This window comes from Elaeis guineensis, chromosome 9 (genome assembly GCF_000442705.2).
Source record: "Elaeis guineensis isolate ETL-2024a chromosome 9, EG11, whole genome shotgun sequence".
NCBI lineage: Eukaryota > Viridiplantae > Streptophyta > Magnoliopsida > Arecales > Arecaceae > Elaeis > Elaeis guineensis.
Window position 1 is genome coordinate 8,889,432 of NC_026001.2, and position 23,049 is coordinate 8,912,480.

Consider the following 23,049-nt stretch of genomic DNA (forward strand, 5'->3'; position numbering starts at 1 on the left):
GGAACAGGTTTATGAAGCTGCTGCATTTTTCTTTTAGAATGGAGTTTCATGATCTAATCCAGCATAATTAAAATGTACTGATTCTTGAAAAATATGGATCCGCTTCTCCAATGGCTTAACGCAAAGCGAATATTTTGGCTTGGGTGCACCACATGCGGCAGTCTGCATTTTCTCAGCTCCCAATTGAAAGAGATGTCTTGGAACAAAGATAACGGATGAAGTGTTGAATGAATTAATAATCCAATAAAGAAGGGCATCAAATATGGATCAACAAGTTGTAGCACATGAAAGCATACAATGTACTTTCTTTTTCATCTCAACTTATAAACAAAATGTGGTCTCAGAATTACATTCTTACATGCGAAACCAGCCATAAAAAAACCTTCTCTGCCTCCCAACATCAAAGAAATGGGGAACAAGACCTGCATCGTGAGGACTGCCAAGCCAAGCAATCTTGCTATATACCAAACAATCCCAGTAACAAAAGAACAAACTCAACTTTAGATGAACCAGTATTTCATCCATGAGGACAGCTCAAAAAACCCCATTAATCTTCTTAAAGCCACACAAACAGGTTATGTACAGAAATTAACCTCCTCCGTGCCACAACCCCCCACCCATCCAAATGAACTAAGACAACCAGTAAGGTCCTTACAAAGCAAGTACAAGAAGCAAACCATGCAAACAAAAACAATACATTTCTTCAAACATTAGTGATTATCCTACCTATCAGAGGGAACCCACTCATTCCCTTGAATAAAATTATCCACCGAGTACACCCCCAAATGCTCTGCTGGTATTTGAGAACTCCACTTCACCCTAGAAGCAATCTTAGCCCCAGGCCCGGAGCTCCCATACTCCCCATAGAATAATGTATCAAGCGCGAACGGCCCTCTAAATGGGAGCCATCCTTCCGGCGTCACCATTTCCCCTAAATAAGTCTCTATGAACACCACCCTCGAGTACTCCTTCCATGGCCTCCCCAGATAAGCCCTATTCGCCTTCGGCTTCCTCTCAAACGCTGTCAAGAACTCCTCGCTTCCGTTAACGGCGCACTGGCGAAACACGAAACCCGTCGCCTGTGCCGGGTCCGTCCGCCCCTGCGCCGTCACGGCATCGCTACCGGACTTATCCGGTCCCTCCGCCCGCGGCACCACCTCGAGGAGACATTCGTCGAACACCGCTGCGGCGTTGCCGAAGACGAAATCGACGGTGCCGGAGATCCGGCAGTGGCGGTACAGCTGCCGGAGGGACCGCGCATAAAGAGTATCCTGGTGGCTGCGGAACTCGACGGAGTCGAGGACGGAGTGGTCGCTGTCCAAGCGGAGCGCCACCGCCTGGTGCGCGCCCACGCCGGCGGTGTTCTCGATGGTGAGGTCGCGGGCCATGAAGCCGTCGCCGAAGACGCCGACGGTGGCGGTGTTGTAGGTCCAGACGCCCGGCATCTGGGCGTTGAGGGCACCGGTGATCACGGTGGCGCCCATGCCGTCGCCGATGAGGACGACGTTGGTCTTCTCGACGGGGATCCGAACGGTTTCCTTGTAGATTCCGGCCTTGATCCGGATCACGAACCGGCCGGCTCCGAAGTCCGGCGCGGCGGCGACCGCCTCCTGGACCGTCCGGTAGTTGCAGTCACCGATCTGGCAGACGGTGGCGTCTGTCTGCAGATCGGAGAGCAATCCGGCGTGCCGGCGTGTGGATCGGCGAACCGCCGCGGGGGCGGGATCGCCCCAGTAGCCGTTGCGCTCGGTCTGGGGCGGGGACCAGAGGGAGAGGTTGTCGCCGAAGCGCTGGTGGGCGGCGATGAGGGAGAGGGCGTTGCTGGTGAGGTTGTAGAGGGAGGAGAGGAAGGCCATGGCGTCTGCGACGAGGCGGGTGCCAGTAACGTAACTGAGGCCATTGTTGCAGTCGTACTGGTAGACGAGGGCGGCGCTGGTCCAGGCACGGGCGTCGGCGGCGCGGCCGCGGGGGAGGGCGGCGGCTGCGGCGGAGAGGCGGCGGTCGGAGAGGGAGAGATGCTCGAGGCAGTTGCGGGCGGCACTGGAGCGGTTGCGGTTGTTGGAGGAGGCGTCGAAAATGGACTGGGCGAGGGAGCGGGCGGTGGGGAGGGCGGCGGAGGAGGCGGAGAGGGCGGCGAGGGTGAGGCCCAGGGGGTAAGGTCGGAGGATTTGGAGAGAGTGGGCTCGCAAGAGGAGGGGAAGCTGGTGGCGCGGCAGGCCTGGAGGACTTGGGGCGGCGGCGAGGAGGGGGAGGCGCCGCCCACGGCGGAGGGGGAGTGCGGAAGGAGTACGAGGAGGAGGAGGAGGGAGAGGAGGGCAGCCATGGGGAGGAGGAGGCGGGGACGGCGGAATGTGGGTTTTTTTCTCATCGGGAATGGGGGTTTAAAGCGAGTGGGCCTGAGAACTGTGGGGGTGCTTTCCCTCTGTCGGTTTTCCGAGTGGAGAGAGAGAGAGAGAGAGAGAGGAGTCACGGGTGCTGCAGTGGAGGCGGGGACGTAGCCACTAGCCACCGTCCTAAAAAGTGGGGTGCAATTCTAATTATTGGAGTTAAACTTTTTAAATGCGAACGAAGCTTCTACTTGCAAATTCGTGCATACCGGTGTGAATGGGCCTGGGCCGTGTCGGGGCTGATGTTGATGGCTCGTACCGCCAGTTAGCTTTGTTTTCTCCAGAAATCGTCGCCAGGTGTCAAATATACATGTCACCTACTTATCTTCCAAGTCCAGCCACGGAGTATGGTGAAAAATGTCCAGCAGGTAGGTTTCCACTGCACTGTATTTTTTGATTTTCTTAATCACTTATCAAGTCAAATTGTAAGGTTTTCATGCAAACCGTCAAGTGTTGAGCAATTGTTTTGTCTATCTGTTTATTGTATTATAATTACCATTCCTTCTCCGTTTATTTTGGGTCACCTTGATATATCCCTTTTTTTTTTTTAATTCCTGCTTAATAAGTGTTATTATGCAAAATATTTGATGAAAAAGTCCGAATAGGAGTAGAATAACCAATATTTAAATTTTATTTATCTAAAAAATTTAAAATTTTATTTTGATGTCTGCACAAATTTATTTAATAAAAAATTTTTACAAAAATATTGAGATACAAATGACATTATACAAAGAATTATGTGATTATAGTTATTATATAAAAATTGATTAAAAATAATAATATTATTTTAAGATTAAAAAATTATTTTATGTGAAGGATATATTTATAAATTTTATCGTTTTTCTATATAGGATTATCTCTAATTAATCGTAGTTATCTTTTTTCAATATCCTTTTTAAAAATAATCTTTTTACTAATCAAATATAATAAAAATTATTTTTTAAACAAATAAACAAGGATTGCTATTCTGGTTTATTAAAAAAAATAATTATAGAGAGATATTTACAAAGCAAAGCAAATCCTTCTCAACGAAAGCTTAAAAAATTATAGAAAATGAAAATTACAAAAAATTATCTTCCTCTATAATTATTTTTTTAAATAAATAATTTTAAAAAAAATTATCTTCTTCTCAATCAAACAGACCTAAGATAGTTTTTCTTTTCCATCTCAAAAGAAAAATTGTGAAAAGGTAAGGATAAACCCTGGTTCACTTATGATATGTTAAAAAAAATTATTGCTTGTTGATGAACAAGGAGTTCTTTTTTTAAGGTTGAGTTTAGTGTATCGTCAGATAATCTTGGAAGATAATGTGGATTGCATTTAGGATAGATTATCATCATTAAATTATCAATATTATTGATTATTATGTTTGGTACACACAGATAATATTACAGCAAAATTATTAAAAATTTTGATTGATATATTTAGTATGAAAATCAAATTATCGGTAATATAAAAGTAAATTTTCAAAATATCCTCAATAATTTTACCTTTGTGCTCTTCTTTCTTTCTTTCTGATGAGAAACAATAAGAGTGATATGGTATAGTGGTGGTGCGTAAAAGTGACGGGCCGAGAGGTGTGAAGAATCACGGGACTAGGAGATTGAGGAGGGGGCGGGCACATGTGGAGCCGTGGGAATGATGGGGATGGGTGTGGAGGAGCCACAAGGAGGTGGTGGGGGACAAGGGTAGAGGAGTCATGGGTAGATAAAGGGAGATAGAGGAATCGTGAGCCAGAGGCGCATAGAGAGAGTTGAGGGAGAGGGGAGGGTTGGACAATGGGTTTTGAGAGGTGTGATTGAGTAAGTGAAAAATGTGATTCTCGAAGTTACCACGGTGCAAGTCTTAAGTTGGCCTACTAAAAAAGGATGGACTGCCTGCAGGTTAGTCTTACCCCTCACGTTGCTTCTCTACAATAGTATTTCCAAGGGCACTGGAAAGTCTTTCAAGTTATCTTTTTCTTTGAAAGTGATTTCATCTTTGACGCATTATTTTTTTAAGAGATGATTTTGTCCAAAATTTTTATTGCAATATTGTCAAAGAAATAGTAATTTGGATAATCACTCTTTTTCAAAGTAATCTAGATTACCACTCAAAAAGTATATCAAATATAGTAATTCAGATTATCATATTAAATTATTAATAATTTGGATAGATTGCCAACTACCAAATGCAACCTAAAAAAAATGCTCAAAGTACATGCATTGAGGTCCATAAAGCCTTTGCTTACCTTTTTTTTTTCACGTAGAGATGCCAGTGTAAAGTGAAGACATAATTACAGTTTGGACTCATAGTACGTTGGCTGCTCCAATGTAGAACCGATAATCAGTTGGGCTCAAGCTTAAACTATATTCAATTTTAGTTAGACTTTAGATCAAGCCTATTTCAAATTTGATATTTTCTATGCTCAAACTCAACTCATAATCAGCTGTAATCCAATATCTCTTGTTGGGGGGCGGATGTTATATTCACTATTACCTTTAGTGGCGTGAATCTTTCATTTAGGATTGCATGCCTCCCTCCAAATGAGGATTCATATGGGTACGTGTTTAGTTCTATATCAACTATATACCAGACAAATCATGAGTACTTATATAAAGCCAAAAAATCTAAATCATACTTTCTAGCCAATGTTTTTGGATAACATCCTAAGTTATGGCAAATGATATTAGAGCAGAACCCCTATGGTTCTTCTGGATTATGAAAGACTGCAGCACAGGCCTATTTGTTATTTGTGGTTGGATTTGTAGTACTTATGGTTTGATTTGAATGGAGTTAGATCTTTAATCTAATGAGGGCACTGGCATTTAAACGAGAGAAAATATGTGAGAATTTATATGGACTTATATTTAGTTTCATATCTTTTTGATGAAAATGGAAGAAGCCTCAGGCTTCCACCATAATGTATTATGAACTAAGCTAATTATGAAAAAAGTGGGAAGTTCGCACAAGCAAGTTTAGAATCTCCAACTCAACTTGTATAACTAGAAATATAGGAACATAAATAATATTTATCTTTACAATTGAGAGAGAGAAATAAGTCTTCAACTTAGTTCTGGATGGTCTTCTTTATGAATCTACTTATACACAACCTAGGTATCCTGAAACAAAGCTGAAACATTTCTCATCTTGTCCCAAATTTTTCTAAAAGGAGGTAGTAGTTTATGATTACATAAGATAGATCATTCATTGAGTAAGGTGAGTCCTTTCACAGCTGTGGAGTGGATCAATGAACTTCTGTTAAAAAATTTTTTTTCGTTCCTTTCATTCCAGCAGACCCAAATGAAGGCAGAGTAGAGCATTAAAATAATTGGCTGAAAAGATTTTGAAAAGATCCTTCTTCTCCATGAAAGATATGGATCCTCAAAGAAAGGCTATGGGTGAAGTACCTCAAATAAGGAATAAGTAATTTTCTAGATTGATGAGAAGAAAAAATAAGTTGAGAATAAATGATCAACTCACTCTTCTCCGGGGCCATTAAGTACACATCCACCCAAATTTTTTTCAATCTTTTTTCAAAGAAGTTCTAATTTAACTTTTTCTTTCAGTATAGCCAAAGAAACACTTAACTTTAAGTGGTACATAAAGATCTCAAAGGAAGTTAGCAAACCTACATTTGATGCCGCTTGTATTGTATTAATGAAGTTATATAAAGAAGCAATAGTGAAGGATCCTTTTGATTCCAACTTCCATACCACTTCATCTCTATATTGAAATGTGGCGAACCTTGGGCAAGTATCTGATGTAAGTTGTCGAACTCCTACAAAGTATCTTGATTGCTAGCTCTTTGCCTTTTAATTCTCTATGTTGAAAATTTTGAGTTATAGAATTCAGCAACAGTCCCATTCTTTCTCCGACTTCTTGCACAAAGTAAGGAGAAGATTATTTGGAATGGTGCATCATAGATCCAATTCTTCATCACCTAACTGACTTTTAATTCTGTTCTAAAAGCTGGATAGTGAATTGACAATATCCTTCCACAACTTTGAACACTTTTGGTTTCGCTTCCAATTTCTGATTAATTTAGCATTGTTTGTGATATGTTAGATGCACCCATGCTTACTATGGTCCCTGATCATTTTTAAGATATATACCTCCAACCCTATTTTGCAAGCAAGGCTTGATTGAGTAAGAAGATGTTCTTTATCCCTAAACATTCTTCTTCTTTACTAAGGCAAGAAATTCGATGAGCATGGTGATCTCCCGTCCATAAGAAACCTCGTCTGAGCTTATCCATTCGATTGATAGCCCATCCAGATATTTTGAAAACAGACAGGTAGTGAATTGGGATAGAAGTGAGAAAAGAATCAATAAGAGTTAGATGTCTTTCAAAAGATAGAAATTTACCTTTTAACTAAGTTGCCTATCTAACCTCCATTCTATTAATTAAAGATAACCAATCTACTATTGACGGTTTGCTTCCACTGAGAGGCAGCCCAAAGTACTGTAGAGGAAAAAGGGCGAACAACACAATACACCGCATCATAACGGGTCCTTCCGAATGGAGTAATCAAACTTTTGTGACATTAATCGAGAGTCCAGAGCCCATATTGAAGTAGTATAGTATGAGTTTCAATACTATAAATTTTTTTTTTTCTAATCTTGACAAAAATAAGAGTATTATCTGCATACCAAAGGAATGATATTGAGTCTCATATCAATCATATATTCAATATATTTTGAATATTCATATAGGACAAGAAATCCAAATGGATAGTCTTTCTTAGTCACGAGTTGTTACACCCTGGTCTCCCGTGCACCCACTTTAAATATTTTTTTATTAATTTTTTTCATTGACGTGCTTTCCCGTACATACACCTAACCCCACCGAGTTCCGGTAAGGAAAATACAACCCTAACGAAGTCAAGAATCAGCAGTAACTTGTTCAAGTCATTTAGACGTGAAATAGTACTTTATTTGACCTACATGATGTGTTAGCTCTTTTACTACCGTCGTGCTGATTGTCGTATTCGAGCTCATCTTCCAAAGCAGAGGCATAGTGTTTCTCTGGTACACGGTCTCTTCTGGGGACCTTCTACTGAGCCTGACCGTCTGTTAGCTGTGCAGAGACCATGATGGATGACAGCCAGGACTTCAAAGACGACTCTGAGGAGGATGCAAATCTCCATTTAAGCTTCTTGTCTATGAAACAATAACTTCGAGGAGACACAATGTTCCTCTTAAGCAACTTGGATCTTCTGAAGGTACGAACTGGAGCTGGAGACAGTATCTCTCTTGTTGGCACGCGGTGGGACCAAGGAATTACTTATAATAGAAGAGGTCTCAGTGTCATTTTATGGTTACTTTAAAATTATATGCTTTTAAAACAACTGCAAAATCGACCATTCATTTGCACATTGGGAAGCTTTTCTGTAAGCATCTATCAGCATTTCACCCACTAATAAAGTAGCTTCTGCAATATTTGTTAAGTATATGTGAAGTGGTGAGTATTAGGGAGATCAAAACTGTCACTGCACCATCTCTTTCCTCAGTATCATGTTCTTGTATTGTTCTCGCTAATTGAACCATGAATGATCGGTTTTGCTATGAAGCATCTATCTTAATCTTCTTTTCTCTGTACTTGAAAACAAGAAAGTGTTGTAGGACAGCTAAAGTAGGATCTTATAGGGTCTATGGAAGCAAGGCTCAAGGTTGAGGATGATGGCTAAACATATGTGTTGCTGGAAAATTGGATTCAGACATGAGATGCAATTAAATTGATTGTGACAATAGAATTTTGACGCAAAAATGATACTGGATGCTGAGATGAATCCAAGGAAGATGAAACCAGGTTTGGAGGTGCTTAGGAATAGATACACTGCCTCAAACCAGTTTTCCATGAACTAGCAAGGTAAGTTTTCTATAGAAAAGAAGGATTGATTAAAAAGGATCTAGAATCAGGATCTACAACTTAGGTTTAAGCGATGAACTAAGACCTGGAACAAAGAAATAAAGGGGTTGAAAGGAGCTGCTGAACTACTGATCTATTTAGTAAATTTATGACTGGATGGTGGCAGTTTAGGTATCAAGAAAAGTGAATACATGGTAAACTAGGAAAAATAGAAATAGATGTGAATGAAGCAAGGGGCTAAAAGAAAAGACAGATCATCATGAAAGGAAAAAAAAAAAGGAAAGATAAAAGATGGAACAGATTCATTCTGGGACCTTGAAAGCACACCTAGGGTTTGAAGGCCTCACACCACTGTGTAGTCACACTACAAGAGAAACCAAAGGACTCATTCCTTCATTAATAAGTCATCTAATCCCTGTTATCAAACTCTGGGGTCCCTTTTTTAATAAAACAGAAACCATAATTCAACTCTCTTTTAAAATCCTAAAATTGTCCCTAATAAGGCATGATTATTGCAGCGTGAACAGTACCATGAACAGCACTGCTGCAGTGGCTTTTTAAACTATATAATAAAGCCTGAGATCTTATATTCTCAGCCTTTGATAAACACAGTAAAAACTAAAAATAATTAGAAATAAAATAAAATTACAGAAAATTGACTACTAAAATTAAATCTAAGGAATTCCTCTCTTTGCCCTTGGATGTGCCATGTCATGATCTCGGTTCTTCATCATGAAGTATTGAAGCATATCGACCAATCATCAGGTTTGCTATGTGATTCAACAAAAACTTCTTATACAAGATTTATTTGCTGTATCGGAAATTTGTTGTTGGACGCCAGGAGAATTTCATCAGACAAATGGAAATCTAGCTAGATATCATGGAAAAGTGAGTGGACCACAATTTAAACTTCCAATCCTGTTTCTGTTGGGTACAATACCTGGTCCCAAGTTACAGTATACAAGTAATGATGGAAATCACTTGTGAGGTATTCCCTCCAAATGATCTGACCTAAAGATGACAATATTTACTTGTGTGGATTTTCTCAGAAACAAACACTTAACAATGGTTTGTCATGTGATCAGATCAATAAATGGAGACCGTACTATTTTGCAAAAAGGTATAGCAACTGTTGTGGATGGGCATCGGGGGCTTCGAGCCCGAAAGTCCCATACCGGAAGTTTACAAAAGAGGCTACTGCTTAAGTATTGCCAGCCTCCCTCTCCCACGTGAGGCGCCTTTTGCGGGGCAAAACCGTGAGGGGCGGGGTGTTTACCGGGTCAAAGGCCCGGGCCCCGCTTCAGAGCGGACAATACCTCACGATTGGTGAGGGGCGATGGGTTGGTACGACTTGGGTAGTAGTGCTCTAACAGTGGCGCCGTCTATGGGAACCCGTCCCCTATCCGCGCAGTAGCCTCCTTTGCAGGGGGGCTTCTGTTGTGGATGGGCATCGGGGGCTTCGAGCCCGAAAGTCCCATACCGGAAGTTTACAAAAGAGGCTACTGCTTAAGTATTGCCAGCCTCCCTCTCCCACGTGAGGCGCCTTTTGCGGGGCAAAACCGTGAGGGGCGGGGTGTTTACCGGGTCAAAGGCCCGGGCCCCGCTTCAGAGCGGACAATACCTCACGATTGGTGAGGGGCGATGGGTTGGTACGACTTGGGTAGTAGTGCTCTAACAGCAACTATCCAAAATGGAAACCACTTACTTTTAAATAGGAAAATAGGAGTTGAGTGCCTTTTTTTTTTTTTTGATGGAATGTGGAGGAAGTAAGGTACTCTCCCTGCTATTTAATTAATTTAAAGTAAGTATATGTACAAAATGAAAGAACATCTAAAGAGATACATAGGAAGAGAAAAAGAAATTAAGGTGAAACTAAAGAGGATACACAAGTTCAAATTTGATGATATCCTTCAATTATTTTCTCCAGCACTAAGTGTTCCCACGGATGAAAATAGTGGAGGGCATTTTGTAGAACTAAAAAAATAGATGCTTGCCGATGAAAGAACATTCTTTCGATCCTCTCGAGCCAATTATATCAAAACATAGATATCAATAATCGGTCCCATGCCCTTCTTAAAGTTGGTTGAATATGTCTTTTCCTACAAAATGTCTACAGAGAGTGAAGATTGGGTAGTCATCCTCTAACATTTAGATAATATTTCAAATAGTCCAAATACTTCTGGTGAATGAGCATCAAATGAGAAGATGAGAGATGGACTCTATAGTACAACCACAAAGAAGGCAGCCTGTAGTCACAACTCATCTCTTCTTGGCAAGGACCTTCTGTGTGTAAAGTTTTTTCTTCAAAGCAAGCCAAAGAAACTAGCCACATTCACAACTAAATGTTGTAAAAGTCCATGAAGTATATCCATGATTCATTGTGCAAAAACTGCTGATTTTATTGTAGAATTTTGAGGAACTATTAGTGTGTTGTTTTTTGTTAGCAAGGTCAACCATCAGCAGCCTTTTCTTCCCATCTGTAGATCCTAAAGTGGGAAATTTGAAGATTATTTATTACACACCTTTTGATTTAATGAAGTAGATCAGGAAAATTAGTTCAGAAATATGCAAGAATATTATGATAAGTTTGGGGTATTCTATGCCTAAGAAATGCCATGACAAATTAATAATTGTCTTTGTTGGAGGGTAGGATCCTGTAATTGGATTTATTTAGAAAATTAGTTGAAATTTATTCACTGTGTTCTTTGCTGTACGGTGCTCTTCTCCCATATTTAAATCATCGAATGCCTTTCCTTGAAAAAAATAAAAATAAAAATGGAATGCCTTATTACATTTCAGATTTATAGTTCAATTATAAGTTTGGCCTTTCTATGCTAATCAAACTTACTTAGGAATTTGGCTTCAATCTAAGTTTATCTTCTGCCAGATACGGCTGCCGACAACTTGTTATTTTGCTGAAAAAATAATCTTCTAATCAACCACTTCATATTACTCTAAGTCTGCCTGATACGGCTGACGACTTCTCCTTTCTGCTAGTTTGTGGTCTTGCTAATTGCTGAAGAAAATCTTATAAGATACCATCAATAACTTGAAGCTAATTCAAACTATATGCTTCTAAGGTGTCTTCTCATGGTGTGGAGAGAGTTGTAAGAGCTTGAAGGATTCAAAGACTTGCCGATGTTTGTGAAGTATGCCAGCATTGATGCTGAGACAACTTCACCTCAAGAAAATGATGGTGTCTTGAAACTTATTTCCTTTGAGGATTGTTGCGGCCAATCGCCTCGTCGCCCGATCGCCGGGGAGCGTGCACCTGCAAAAGGAAGTCCGCACTGATCGGAGGCGGCTCCGGCGGGGACCCTCCGACGGTCAAGTCAGAGAGGTGACTGGGCAACAGTGAAATGCAGACAGAGAGCTCTGAGAAGGAGAGAGGGAGAGAGAGAGAGGAGCGAGCCTGCGTATGTGGGAGAGACGGGCGGATCGATCCCTTGCACTGTTGCCTTCCCCGGTTTATATAGTGGAGCACGGTATGGCGCCGTCATTAATGGCGCGGACAAGTGAGGAACTGTCAACTCACTGTAGACTGTCAGAGCCGCCGTAAAAACGTCATGTCGCCGTGTAGCCGTCTAATCGCCAGGGTTGACCCGGCCCCGGGCGGGACAATGCCCCTAGGTAACTGTGCCGCATGTCCGTGTCAGAGCTGACAACGTCTGGCGGCTGTACGGCGATTGGAGGAGCCGACCGACCCAACGTCGGTAGCCAGCGAAGTGGTGTCGGGCCCCTCCATTGGTCGGCGAGCGTCATGTAAGTCGGCCATCGAACCTCGGGGTTCGGTCGGTCGGGATGGATACGCCCGACATACCCCCAGTCGGCGATGGGCCGTTGGATGGACGGTTATTAGTCGCTGATGGGTCCCGTCAGTCGGTCGACCGACGATCGGTCGGCCTTTCGGCCAGTCAGAGTCGTCCAACGGGGGCGGTCGGGCCATCCAGTCGGTTGGGCCCTCCGGTCGGTCGGGCCCTCCAGTCGGTCGGGCCCTCCAGCAGTCGGTCGGGCCCTCTGGTCGGTCGGGCCCTCCAGCAGTCGGTCGGGCCCTCTGGCAGTCGGTCGGTCAGCGGGTTGTGGAACCTGGCGCAGAAGTCCTTGAAGTCTTGGTTGTCGAATTGCCGTCCGTTGTCGGTGATGATGGTGCGCGGCAATCCGAACCTGAAGATGATGGACTTTTGGATGAAGTCCTCCATCTTCCGCTCGGTGATCTGCGCCAAGGGCTCGGCCTCGACCCACTTCGTGAAGTAGTCGATGGCGACAACGATGAACTTCCTCTGGCCTGACGCCGGTGGGAAGGGGCCGAGAATATCGACTCCCCACTGAGCGAAGGGCCATGGAGCGACAATGGGAGTGATTTGGCTGGCCGGTTGGTGCTGAATATTGGCATACTTCTGGCATGGCTCGCACCTTCGGACCAACTCTGCCGCATCCTTCCTCATGGTCGGCCAGTAGTAGCCCTGTCGTAAGACCTTGAAGGCTAAGGACTTGCCCCCCAAGTGATTCCCACAAATTCCTTCGTGAACCTCTCGGAGGGCGTAGTCAGCGTCGGTCGGTCCCAAGCACCTGAGCAGAGGGAGGGAGAACGACCTCTTGTAGAGTCGGCCGTCCATGATCACATATTGCGACGCCGACCATCGGAGTCGCTTGGCCTCCGCGGGATCTTCGGGACTGGTCCCGTCGGACAGGTACCGGACGATCGGGTCCATCCAACTTGGTTCAGACGTTAGCTGCTGTACTTCTTCAACCCGATCGATGCTCGGCTGTTGGAGGTTTTCGACAAACGTCCGACCCAAAGAATCATAGGCCGACGTTGCCAATCTGGAGAGAGCATCGGCACGGGCGTTCTCCGTCCTGGGGATGTGGGAGATCTTGAAATGCTCGAGGCGGGCCACGAGATCCTTTACCTTCTGAAGATACTTGATCATGGTCGGATCTCGCGCCTCGAAGTCGCCCTTGACCTGCCCCACGATCAGCTGAGAGTCGGAGAATGCCCGGAGGCTGTCGACGCCCAGTTCCTTTGCCATCCTCAAGCCCGCGAGGAGTGCCTCGTATTCGGCTTGATTGTTGGAGGCCTTGAAGTCGAACCGGAGGGCGTATTCGGTGACTACCCCATCCGAATTCGTGAGCAGGAGCCCAGCCCCGCTTCCCTGAGCGTTGGAGGCTCCGTCGATGTGAAGTACCCAGGTGGAGATCGGGTCTGGCTCAGAGACCGAATCTCGTTCCGGGCCTTCAGCTCCCGACTTTCGGTCGGTCGTCGGGCATTCAGCGATGAAGTCGGCCAAGACCTGAGCCTTCAAGGCAGGCCTCGGTCGGTACTGAATGTCGAACTCGCTAAGCTTCATCGCCCACTTAGCGAGTCGTCCGGATGTGTCGGGTCGGCGCAGTACGGCCCTCAGGGGCTGGTTGGTGAGTACCACGATGGCGTGGGCCTGGAAGTATGGTCGGAGTCGTTGCGCGGAGACGGTCAGGGCGAAAACCATCTTTTTCGTCCCCGAGTATCTGGCTTCGGCGCCGTGGAGCACTTTGCTGGTGTAGTAGATGGGCTGATGGGTTCGACACTCGTTTTCCCGAACGAGAACCGAACTGATCGCCTCAGAAGATGTGGCCAAGTAGAGATACAAGGTCTCCCCGACCTGCGGCTTTACGAGCAGCGGCGGGGAAGCCAGGTACCTTTTCAGGTCTTCAAAGGCCTGTTCGCACTCATCCGACCAAGAGAAACCGTTCGCCTGGCGCAGGGTCTTGAAGAACGGGAGGCACCTTTCAGCTGATCGGGAAATGAATCGGCTAAGAGCGACGATTCTTCCGTTCAGCTGTTGGACCTCCTTCTTGGTGTTCGGATGACGCATGTCGAGGATCGCCTTTATCTTCTCAGGGTTGGCCTCGATCCCTCTCTGAGAAACGAGGAATCCGAGAAACTTCCCCGAGGTCACCCCGAAGGCGCATTTGGTCGGGTTGAGCTTCATTCGGTGTCGTCGAAGGGTGCGGAAGGTCTCCTCAAGATCCTGAACATGGTCCGGGATCTGCGTGCTCTTTACCAGCATGTCGTCCACGTACACCTCCATGTTACGCCCGATCTGGTCTTTGAAGACCTTATTGACGAGTCGCTGGTAGGTGGCGCCGGCATTCTTCAATCCAAAGGGCATCACCCGATAACAGTAGAGGCCCTTGGGGGTCACGAACGCGGTGTGCTCCTCGTCTTCAGGCGCCATCCGGATCTGATTGTACCCAGCGAAGGCGTCCATGAAGCTGAGCAGTCGAAATCCGGACGTCGCATCCACCAGCTGGTCGATCTTCGAGAGTGGAAAGCTATCCTTCGGGCATGCTCGGTTGAGGTCGGTATAGTCGATGCAGATCCTCCATTTTCCGTTGGCTTTCTTGACCATGACGACATTGGCGAGCCAATCGGGATACGTGGATTCCCGAATGAAGCCTGCTTCGAGCAGCTTGTCCACTTCTTCGTCAATGGCCTTCTGCCTTTCTGGGGCGAAGGACCTTTTCTTCTGCCTCACCGGCTTCATTGTCGGGTCGATGTTGAGTCGGTGAGTAATTATTTCTGGAGGGATGCCCGACATATCTGCTGCCGACCATGCGAATATGTCGGCGTTGGCCGTCAGCAGCTCCACCAGTCGGTGGCGTTCGGTGTCGGGCAATTGAGACCCGATCCAAACTTTTCTGTCGGGATTTTCTCCTATCGGGATCGCCTCGAGCTGCTCGGCCGGCGAACCCCGCTCTTCCTCCTCCCGTTGATCCAGCTTGTCGATTGTCAGGGGATCCTTTGTCTCGTCGCTTTGGACGGAGATTTGGAAGCATCGTCGGGCGAGCTGTTGATCTCCGCGCATCTCCCCGACTCCGTTTTTGGTCGGGAATCGAACAAGGAGATGGTACGTCGAGACGATCGCCCTGAGGGCGTTCAATCCGGGTCGCCCGAGTATGGCGTTGTAGGCCGAAGGAACTTGGACGACCGCGAAAATGAGGGAGACCGTTCTTTGCCGTGGTTCGGTACCGACCGTCACGGGCAGGGTGATTTCTCCTTCTGTCGTGACGGTGTCTCCGGCAAAGCCGATCAAGGGCGTGGAGACCCTACTAAGTCGATCAGTCGGTAGTCGCATTCGGGAGAAGGTCGAGTAAAACAAAATATTTGTCGAACTTCCATTATCAACAAAAATTCGTTTTACATCATAATTGGCTATTGTCGCCGACACAACAACAGCGTCGTCGTGGGGAGTCTGGACGCCCCGAACGTCGTCTTCTGAGAAGGTAATCACGTCGTCCGGGCGCGGCTTTTTCGTCGGCTCCCCCCCTGTAGACGTCCCCGATCCCAGCCGCTTGGAGATCATGTTAATGACTCCAGCCGTCGGCTGGTTAGTCGGCGCCTCTTCAGTCGGCTGGGGGCGTCGATCGGCAGCCGGTCGGGTCGGCGGACCCTTTCGAAATTTACCGAGATACCCCCGGCGGATGAGATTTTCGATCTCATCCTTCAACTGGATGCATCGCTCGGTGTCGTGGCCGTGGCTCCGATGGAACCGGCAGTACTTCCGATGGTCGAGGCCTTTTGCCTTCAGAGGCGGAGGCCGTCGCAGGTATTCTTCCCCTTCGATCTCCATCAAGATCTGCGCACGGGGAGCGGAGAGAGGAGTGTAGGAGTCATACCTGGGACGCACCGGCCTCGGAGTCTGTCGGCGAGGTGATTTTTGGATCTGTCGGGGTGGAGAAAGCCGACTATTGGCCGAGGGCCTGCTTGATTCGGCAGGCTCCCGACCTTTTCTTCGCTTCTCCTTCGGACCTCTGGGCTCGACCAAGCGTCGGTCGGACGCTCCTTCGTCCGTGCGCATATACTTGTATGCGCGCTCCAGTAGCTCGACGTATGTTCGGGGGAGGGTCTTGTCCAGAGAATAAGTAAATCGGGACGACCTCAGGCCCCGCTTCATGGCTGAAACCGCCATGTCTTCGTTGAGGTCCCGGACCTCGAGCGTGGCCGCGTTGAATCGCGCCACGAAGTGTCGGAGCGTCTCATTTTCCCCCTGCTTGAGGGAGAAAAGGCTATCCGACGTTCGCGGCGGCTTTCGGCTGGTGCTGAAATGGGCCACGAACGAGTGCTCGAGCTGCGCGAAGGAATGGATACTGCCCGATCGGAGACCGGAGTACCAAGCCCTGGCAGTCTTGCGAAGTGTGGCGGGGAAGCCGATGCAAAAAAGAGCGTCGGTTGCCCCTTGAATCGTCATGAGAGCTTTATAGCTCTCGAGGTGGTCGACTGGGTCGGTGGAGCCGTCGTATGGCTCCACGTTCGGCATTTTGAACCGACTGGGAATCGGCTCATCGAGGACCAGTCGAGAGAGAGGCTGGGCGGTTTGGAAGTCGACGTCGTTCGAAGACTTCTGGCCGTCCATCTGCAGTTGGGCGAGTCGGCGGTCGATCTCCTCGAACCGTCGCTCGTAGTCGTCCGCTCGTCGATGCTGGGAGACCCCAGGGGTGGAGCCTCCGGAGGATTCTGAAAGAGAGGCCGACGGTGTGCGCGGCCGCTTTTCCTTCCTCGCCCGTTCCAACGGGGAAGGAGAGGGCCGCTGGGACCGTCGATCGTCGCGCCGTGGTCGCCCCTCCTCCTCTCCGTGGGAGCGCTGTTGGGAGCGCTCGCCTGGAGGCGACAGGGGTCGGCGCGGCCGTCGGCGGCTGCTCCTGGAAGGCATAGGTCGGGCCGCCGGTTGTTGCTGTAGGCTTTTGACTGCGTCGGTCAGTACGGTCATCTGTCGTACGATGGCCGCAATCTGGGCCTCCGTGGTCACTGCAGGGCGCGGAGAGCTAGGCTCCGCCGCCGGTGGTGGCGGGGAGGCTTCTTCCCGGCGGGAAGAGCGCCTGGCCGACCCAGTGACTCTCGATCGTTGAGCTCTTGTCTTTGTCATGCTGTTTCCCCTACCTGGCGCGCCAATCTGTTGCGGCCAATCGCCTCGTCGCCCGATCGCCGGGGAGCGTGCACCTGCAAAAGGAAGTCCGCACTGACCGGAGGCGGCTCCGGCGGGGACCCTCCGACGGTCAAGTCAGAGAGGTGACTGGGCAACAGTGAAATGCAGACAGAGAGCTCTGAGAAGGAGAGAGGGAGAGAGAGAGAGGAGCGAGCCTGCGTATGTGGGAGAGACGGGCGGATCGATCCCTTGCACTGTTGCCTTCCCCGGTTTATATAGTGGAGCACGGTATGGCGCCGTCATTAATGGCGCGGACAAGTGAGGAACTGTCAACTCACTGTAGACTGTCAGAGCCGCCGTGAAAACGTCATGTCGCCGTGTAGCCGTCTAATCGCCAGGGTTGACCCGGCCCCGGGCGGGACAATGCCCCTAGGTAACTGTGCCGCATGTCCGTGTCAGAGCTGACAACGTCTGGCGGCTGTACGGCGATTGGAGGAGCCGACCGACCCAACGTCGGTAGCCAGCGAAGTGGTGTCGGGCCCCTCCATTGGTCGGCGAGCGTCATGTAAGTCGGCCATCGAACCTCGGGGTTCGGTCGGTCGGGATGGATACGCCCGACATACCCCCAGTCGGCGATGGGCCGTTGGATGGACGGTTATTAGTCGCTGATGGGTCCCGTCAGTCGGTCGACCGACGATCGGTCGGCCTTTCGGCCAGTCAGAGTCGTCCAACGGGGGCGGTCGGGCCGTCCAGTCGGTTGGGCCCTCCGGTCGGTCGGGCCCTCCAGTCGGTCGGGCCCTCCAGCAGTCGGTCGGGCCCTCTGGTCGGTCGGGCCCTCCAGCAGTCGGTCGGGCCCTCTGGCAGTCGGTCGGTCAGCGGGTATCCCCCAACAAGGATAAATAGGCAACAGGCAGGAAAGAGAAGGCCATCAAGTGGAAAGCAAGGAGAATGATGGTTGCATCTGGTTCGATCATATTTGGATCGTTGAGATATGATTCAAACTTGTGGAAATTTGCTATCATTGTGTTTCGATATGGTATCTTGGCTTTTGCTTTATATCGGTGCATGAGAACTAAAGTTTGCTAAAGTTTTTTTTTTTTTAAAGTATATTTAAAGTAGAATAAAGTAAATTTGTAAGATTTGACTTTACCGTCCATGAAAACCTTGAGAGGTGGGTGAAGTGGTGATGGGCTTTAGGTTTGTTTCACGATCGCTAAATGGTTGCTGGTGAGAAACCACCTAACTTGGTGTGGCTTACCTTGGCACATGTGACAAGTATTTGGAAAATTCAATCATTGGAGATTATGATGTTGGAGAACTGCAGACAAAAAAAATGATGGTACTTGAGTTCGGCCACTATGAATAGCTTGATACAAAATCTGAACCAACGGGTGGTACCTTTCGCAGAAAAGCAGGATTCACGTTCCTACACACGACACCATGGATAATCCACCACATACATCTTGTCCCCATGAACTTACAAGCTTGAGATAGATCCACACTGTTGAGATATACCGATCGATCTCTATATGCTGATTTATCCTCGGATCGATCCGATCGATGTCCGATTCTACTGATCGAACCGACGACGACTACCAATAATGACTGCCGACAATATCCGATCGAAGATATGTTGGCTGAACAGATCCATACTATTCCCGACCGATCGAGCGGTCGAGCCCGAATCACCGACTCACTGTCGGAGGTGACAGCCGACGTCCGACTTTCGCAAGGCACCGAGCCAGCCGACGGTATCTCCGGATCATCATCCGACGTCTCGGCAGCCGAATACCGACCTATAGTTGACCAGCCCACCCAAACACCGTACAACCGTCCTGGGCAGCTGTCCTACCAAGGACATGCGGTATGGCCGCTCTGGGGCATTGTCCTGCCAAGGACATGGATTAATCTCAGTGACTTGACAACCCACGGCGATTTGACAGCCCCCGACGATTTGACAACTCCCCAGTTGTCTGCACCATTAATGACGGGACCATACCGCATTCTACTATAAAAAGGGGTAAGGCAACAGTCTTGGTAAGTTTTTGGGAGCAAGCTCTCTGAGACGCCTTTAAGCTCTTGAGCTCTCTCCCTCTCTCCCGCTGAGCCCCTGATTTTTTACTTTTGCCTAGTTTCCTCTCTGACTTGACCGTCGGAGGATCCCCGCCGGAGGCATCTCCAGTCTGTGAGGACTTTTCTTGCAGATGCGCGATGCCGACGATCGGACGATAGGGGGATTGGCCGCAACACACACCATGGATTATACACCACATACATCTTGTCACCATGAACTTATAAGCGTGAGACAGATCCGAAAGCGAATGGCTAAGGTCACCTCACACAATGAAGATTTTGACTGGCTCCTGCAAACAAGCCTACTTATCACAGAGTGTCCCTTGGAGACTCTCCAACAATCGAGTCAGTTAGAAGTTGGGAACAAGGGAAGAGAGAAATGAAAGAAATGAGAAAGAGTTCATAGAGGTATTCTAGAGACTTATCCAGGGGTCTCCCATTTTTCCCTCTTTATAGAAGAGGGTTGATGCCCATTTTTGAAGGGCCTTGGCCATTCTTCCAATGATCACATGAAAGGCCGATACATAGCGGCAATCTTACTATTCTAGAGCTAGGATTGCCAGCTGGTTGCATTATGCTAGCGATCTCTTATTTTACCCATATGACACTAATGATCTAATGCACGAAAGGCAACGAGAATCTCGAATTGGTGCGACCGTAGCATCAGATCGTTCACATCCGAGCCGAGGAGGTTGATCTGATCCAAGATTGGTTCTCTTCAGCAATTACCAAGATTATGCCATATTATATCTCAAAGCACTCCAAATTCTATCATTCATCTTAAAGCACAAATCTCAAAGCAAGTAGTTGATGATCCAATAGTAGAATCTTGCGAAATAAAGGTGAATTCTTCTTTCGCACAAAGGATACACTCCTATCACAAACCTAAATAAGATGTTTCCTATCAGGTGAGCTAGATTGTTGTTTATAACTAAGAAAAGTGGAAAATAGTGAGAAAACTAAAAATCTATTTTTTTGAGAAAAGCATACATTACCAAATTTTGTAACCACTCTTTGATAGGCTAGAAAAGTGCCTACAGATGTAACCGAAAAATTTACCTTTCTGTCCAATGAACTGTGCAAAAAGCTTGATTTAAAATACAAAACCTTTCCTAACGTCTAGGCACGCTTCATATATATTTGATATAGGATCACTTTGGAAAAAAAAGGATATGATACATTAAAAAAAGCGAGAGAAAAAAAAGGAGGGATTATTTGTTCGTGGGGTTACTTGTGAATAGCATTCTGTTGCCTACACACGTACATGGAGGATGTTCTCAAAACACGTTTAATTTAGACCTCTCCACCCAAAAGAAGGCAAAAAAGTAATAATAATAATTAAGACCTGCCTTCCAATGTACGAGGTTTTTATTGGCTCCCTCTTATTATAGCATTGCATTGTACGAAGTTGAGGGCTTATACGAGGCCTTCCCATAGCTAATGTACAGTGAAGAGTGATTCAGCTGCCCAAGGTTGTTTTTAAAAAAAAAAAAAAAAAAAAAAAAAAGGAAAAGAAGAAGAAGAAGAAGGGTTCATCCATCTTTGCAAGTGGACTACAGATTAGAAATTTTGGAACTTGAGCAACCCATGAACATGAAGAACAAAATACAACTTCCAACTTCTCATTAATTAAGTTCATTGTATTACTAAACTTTTGGCAACTTGCTAGGAAAGCACCCCCAACTCATTGGAGCAAACCCATAAGCCCAACTTGGTACCAGACATTCCGGCGAGAAATCCAAAACAGATCTAGACCGGAATATTTTAGATTGACCTCCATGAGGACCCAACGACCAATGCCAGCTCCAACAGATTCTATCAGCCAGCACACCTAGATTCCCAATCAAGCTTTGCCCGGCCAAAGCTGTAGCTCCTCTTCTCGTTGCGTGGAGTGGATTGGTGGTAGTACTAATAATTCATGTTCATAAATGGGTCGTATTGATATGAAAATATAATGCATATTAGTTCAATTCAAATACAATTTATCTAATTAAATAGGTTGATCTACGAAATACAAATACGACACGAACATATACGAAATGATCCGCCTGAAATGATTAATAAGCATATTGATGGATCAAACGGATGCGCGACCCATCTAATGATCCATTTAACTATTTAACTTATTTATAAAATTTAAAAAAAAATAATAAAAATTTATTAAAATAATATAAAAATAATTTAATTACTTGCTATGCTAATTTACAGTTTGAAATTCTAACGTTATTTATTTTAAGTTAGGATTATAATTTTTTTATTTTTTTTATTTATACTCAAATAATTTTAAAATAAATACGTTAAACATATTTAAACGTATCGTATAATCTGTTAGCCTGTTTTAATCTATTTAGTTAAACGGATCAAAATGAATCAAAATGAGTTGCACAGGTCAACCCACTTAAGATATGAATTTATCGTACCATAAATGGGTCAATTCATTTATGATTCGAATTTGTTTTTTCTAAATCCGAATCAGTCTAAGTACGTATCGTGTCATATCCATATCAACAAGTCATGTTGAAAACTGCCAACCTTAATTGGTGGTAGGCCCGGGCTCACATCGGACCTTATCCATATTGTCATTGCATTGCATTCTGGATGGCTCTAGCCATGGGCCCAGAACTATACTCTCACGTTGGGTTAGGGTGGACATTACAAGAGACGCTCGGATAGAGATTGGGATCATGACATTAGAAGTTGGTATGAAGAGAGGACCCAATTTTCCGATTGAGGATTTGCTTCCATTGCCCCTTAGTGAGCTTGCACCTTGTGATTCACTATGGCCATAGGATGCCTATTTCGTGCACCATGTGATGTGAATTATGGCGGAGAATGTGCAAAATGTTGTTTCTTGTGTAATTTGTAACACTTTTTATGTAGTTGTAGCTGAGTTGAATATTTTGTTCGCATGCACAAGAGAAGGTTAGGTGAAATTGTTGGATGATACGTCAACCACGTTAGCGACAAATTGCCCTTTTTCTTTTCTTTTCTTTTCTTTTTTTTTTTGATGTAATTGCGACATATTGCTTTTGGTGATGTGTAAGTTGTGATGTATGTGGTATGCTTCATATTCATTGCTTCTTGAGGTGTGATAGGAAAGCATGTTTATTATATCATACTCATTGTAGTATGTTGTATCAATATCCACAATTTTGGGTGTTTTATGCTGCATATTTTAATTTGATTGGACTCATGAAAAAATGTGAAAAATAAATGATGGTTCTAGAAATGTAATTTCTATCAATGCAATGCCTTTTATAAATAATCTATGAATATCAATTAATTTTCATCTAAGGCAACCTCTAGTCTAACAGCATGGTTTTCATCTAAGCTTGTATAAATTAAGGTTATAATTGATATCAAATATCAAAAACATGATATATCTAAATCACCATACGTTATTTTCCCAATAGATATGAATCATGACATCTTAAAATAGGGGCTACACTTTGTCATTTGTTAACTAATATTTAAAAAAAAAAAAAAAAAAGATGTCAATAACCATGTGAAGTTGATAAAAGAAAATCTTTTAAGATGTAAGAAGATTTTATTGAAATACGATCCTTAATGTTTGAAGTTTAAATTCCAAAATTGAAACTTGCTCTAGGAATTACATCCCTCTACTTAGCAACTAGTCGTTCCATGTTTCATTCTTATATGGTGCATATCTAAAAATCTAAATCCAAATAATCATAGTACAGGTGGCTTTCCCTACCCCTCTCCAAAATAAAAACAAAAAAATAAATATTAAATTATTATATTATCGTTTTTGGATAACAGTATCCCTTTTCATAATTCAAAAGTACCAGATTTTGTATTTTCAGATTCTCTTCAG

The 23,049-nt window shown here is 45.6% G+C and overlaps 1 protein-coding gene across 1 annotated transcript; it reads right to left on the reverse strand.

Moving 5' to 3' along the window:
- Positions 1 to 209: 209 nt before the first annotated feature.
- Positions 210 to 2,474, reverse strand: LOC105051739 (probable pectinesterase/pectinesterase inhibitor 51). Its single transcript, XM_010932328.4, is given in 2 exon segments — positions 210 to 2,149; positions 2,152 to 2,474. Coding segments are annotated over 2 exon segments (1,644 nt in total). The 5' UTR covers positions 2,369 to 2,474; the 3' UTR covers positions 210 to 722.
- Between the last annotated feature and the right edge of the window lie 20,575 nt (positions 2,475 to 23,049).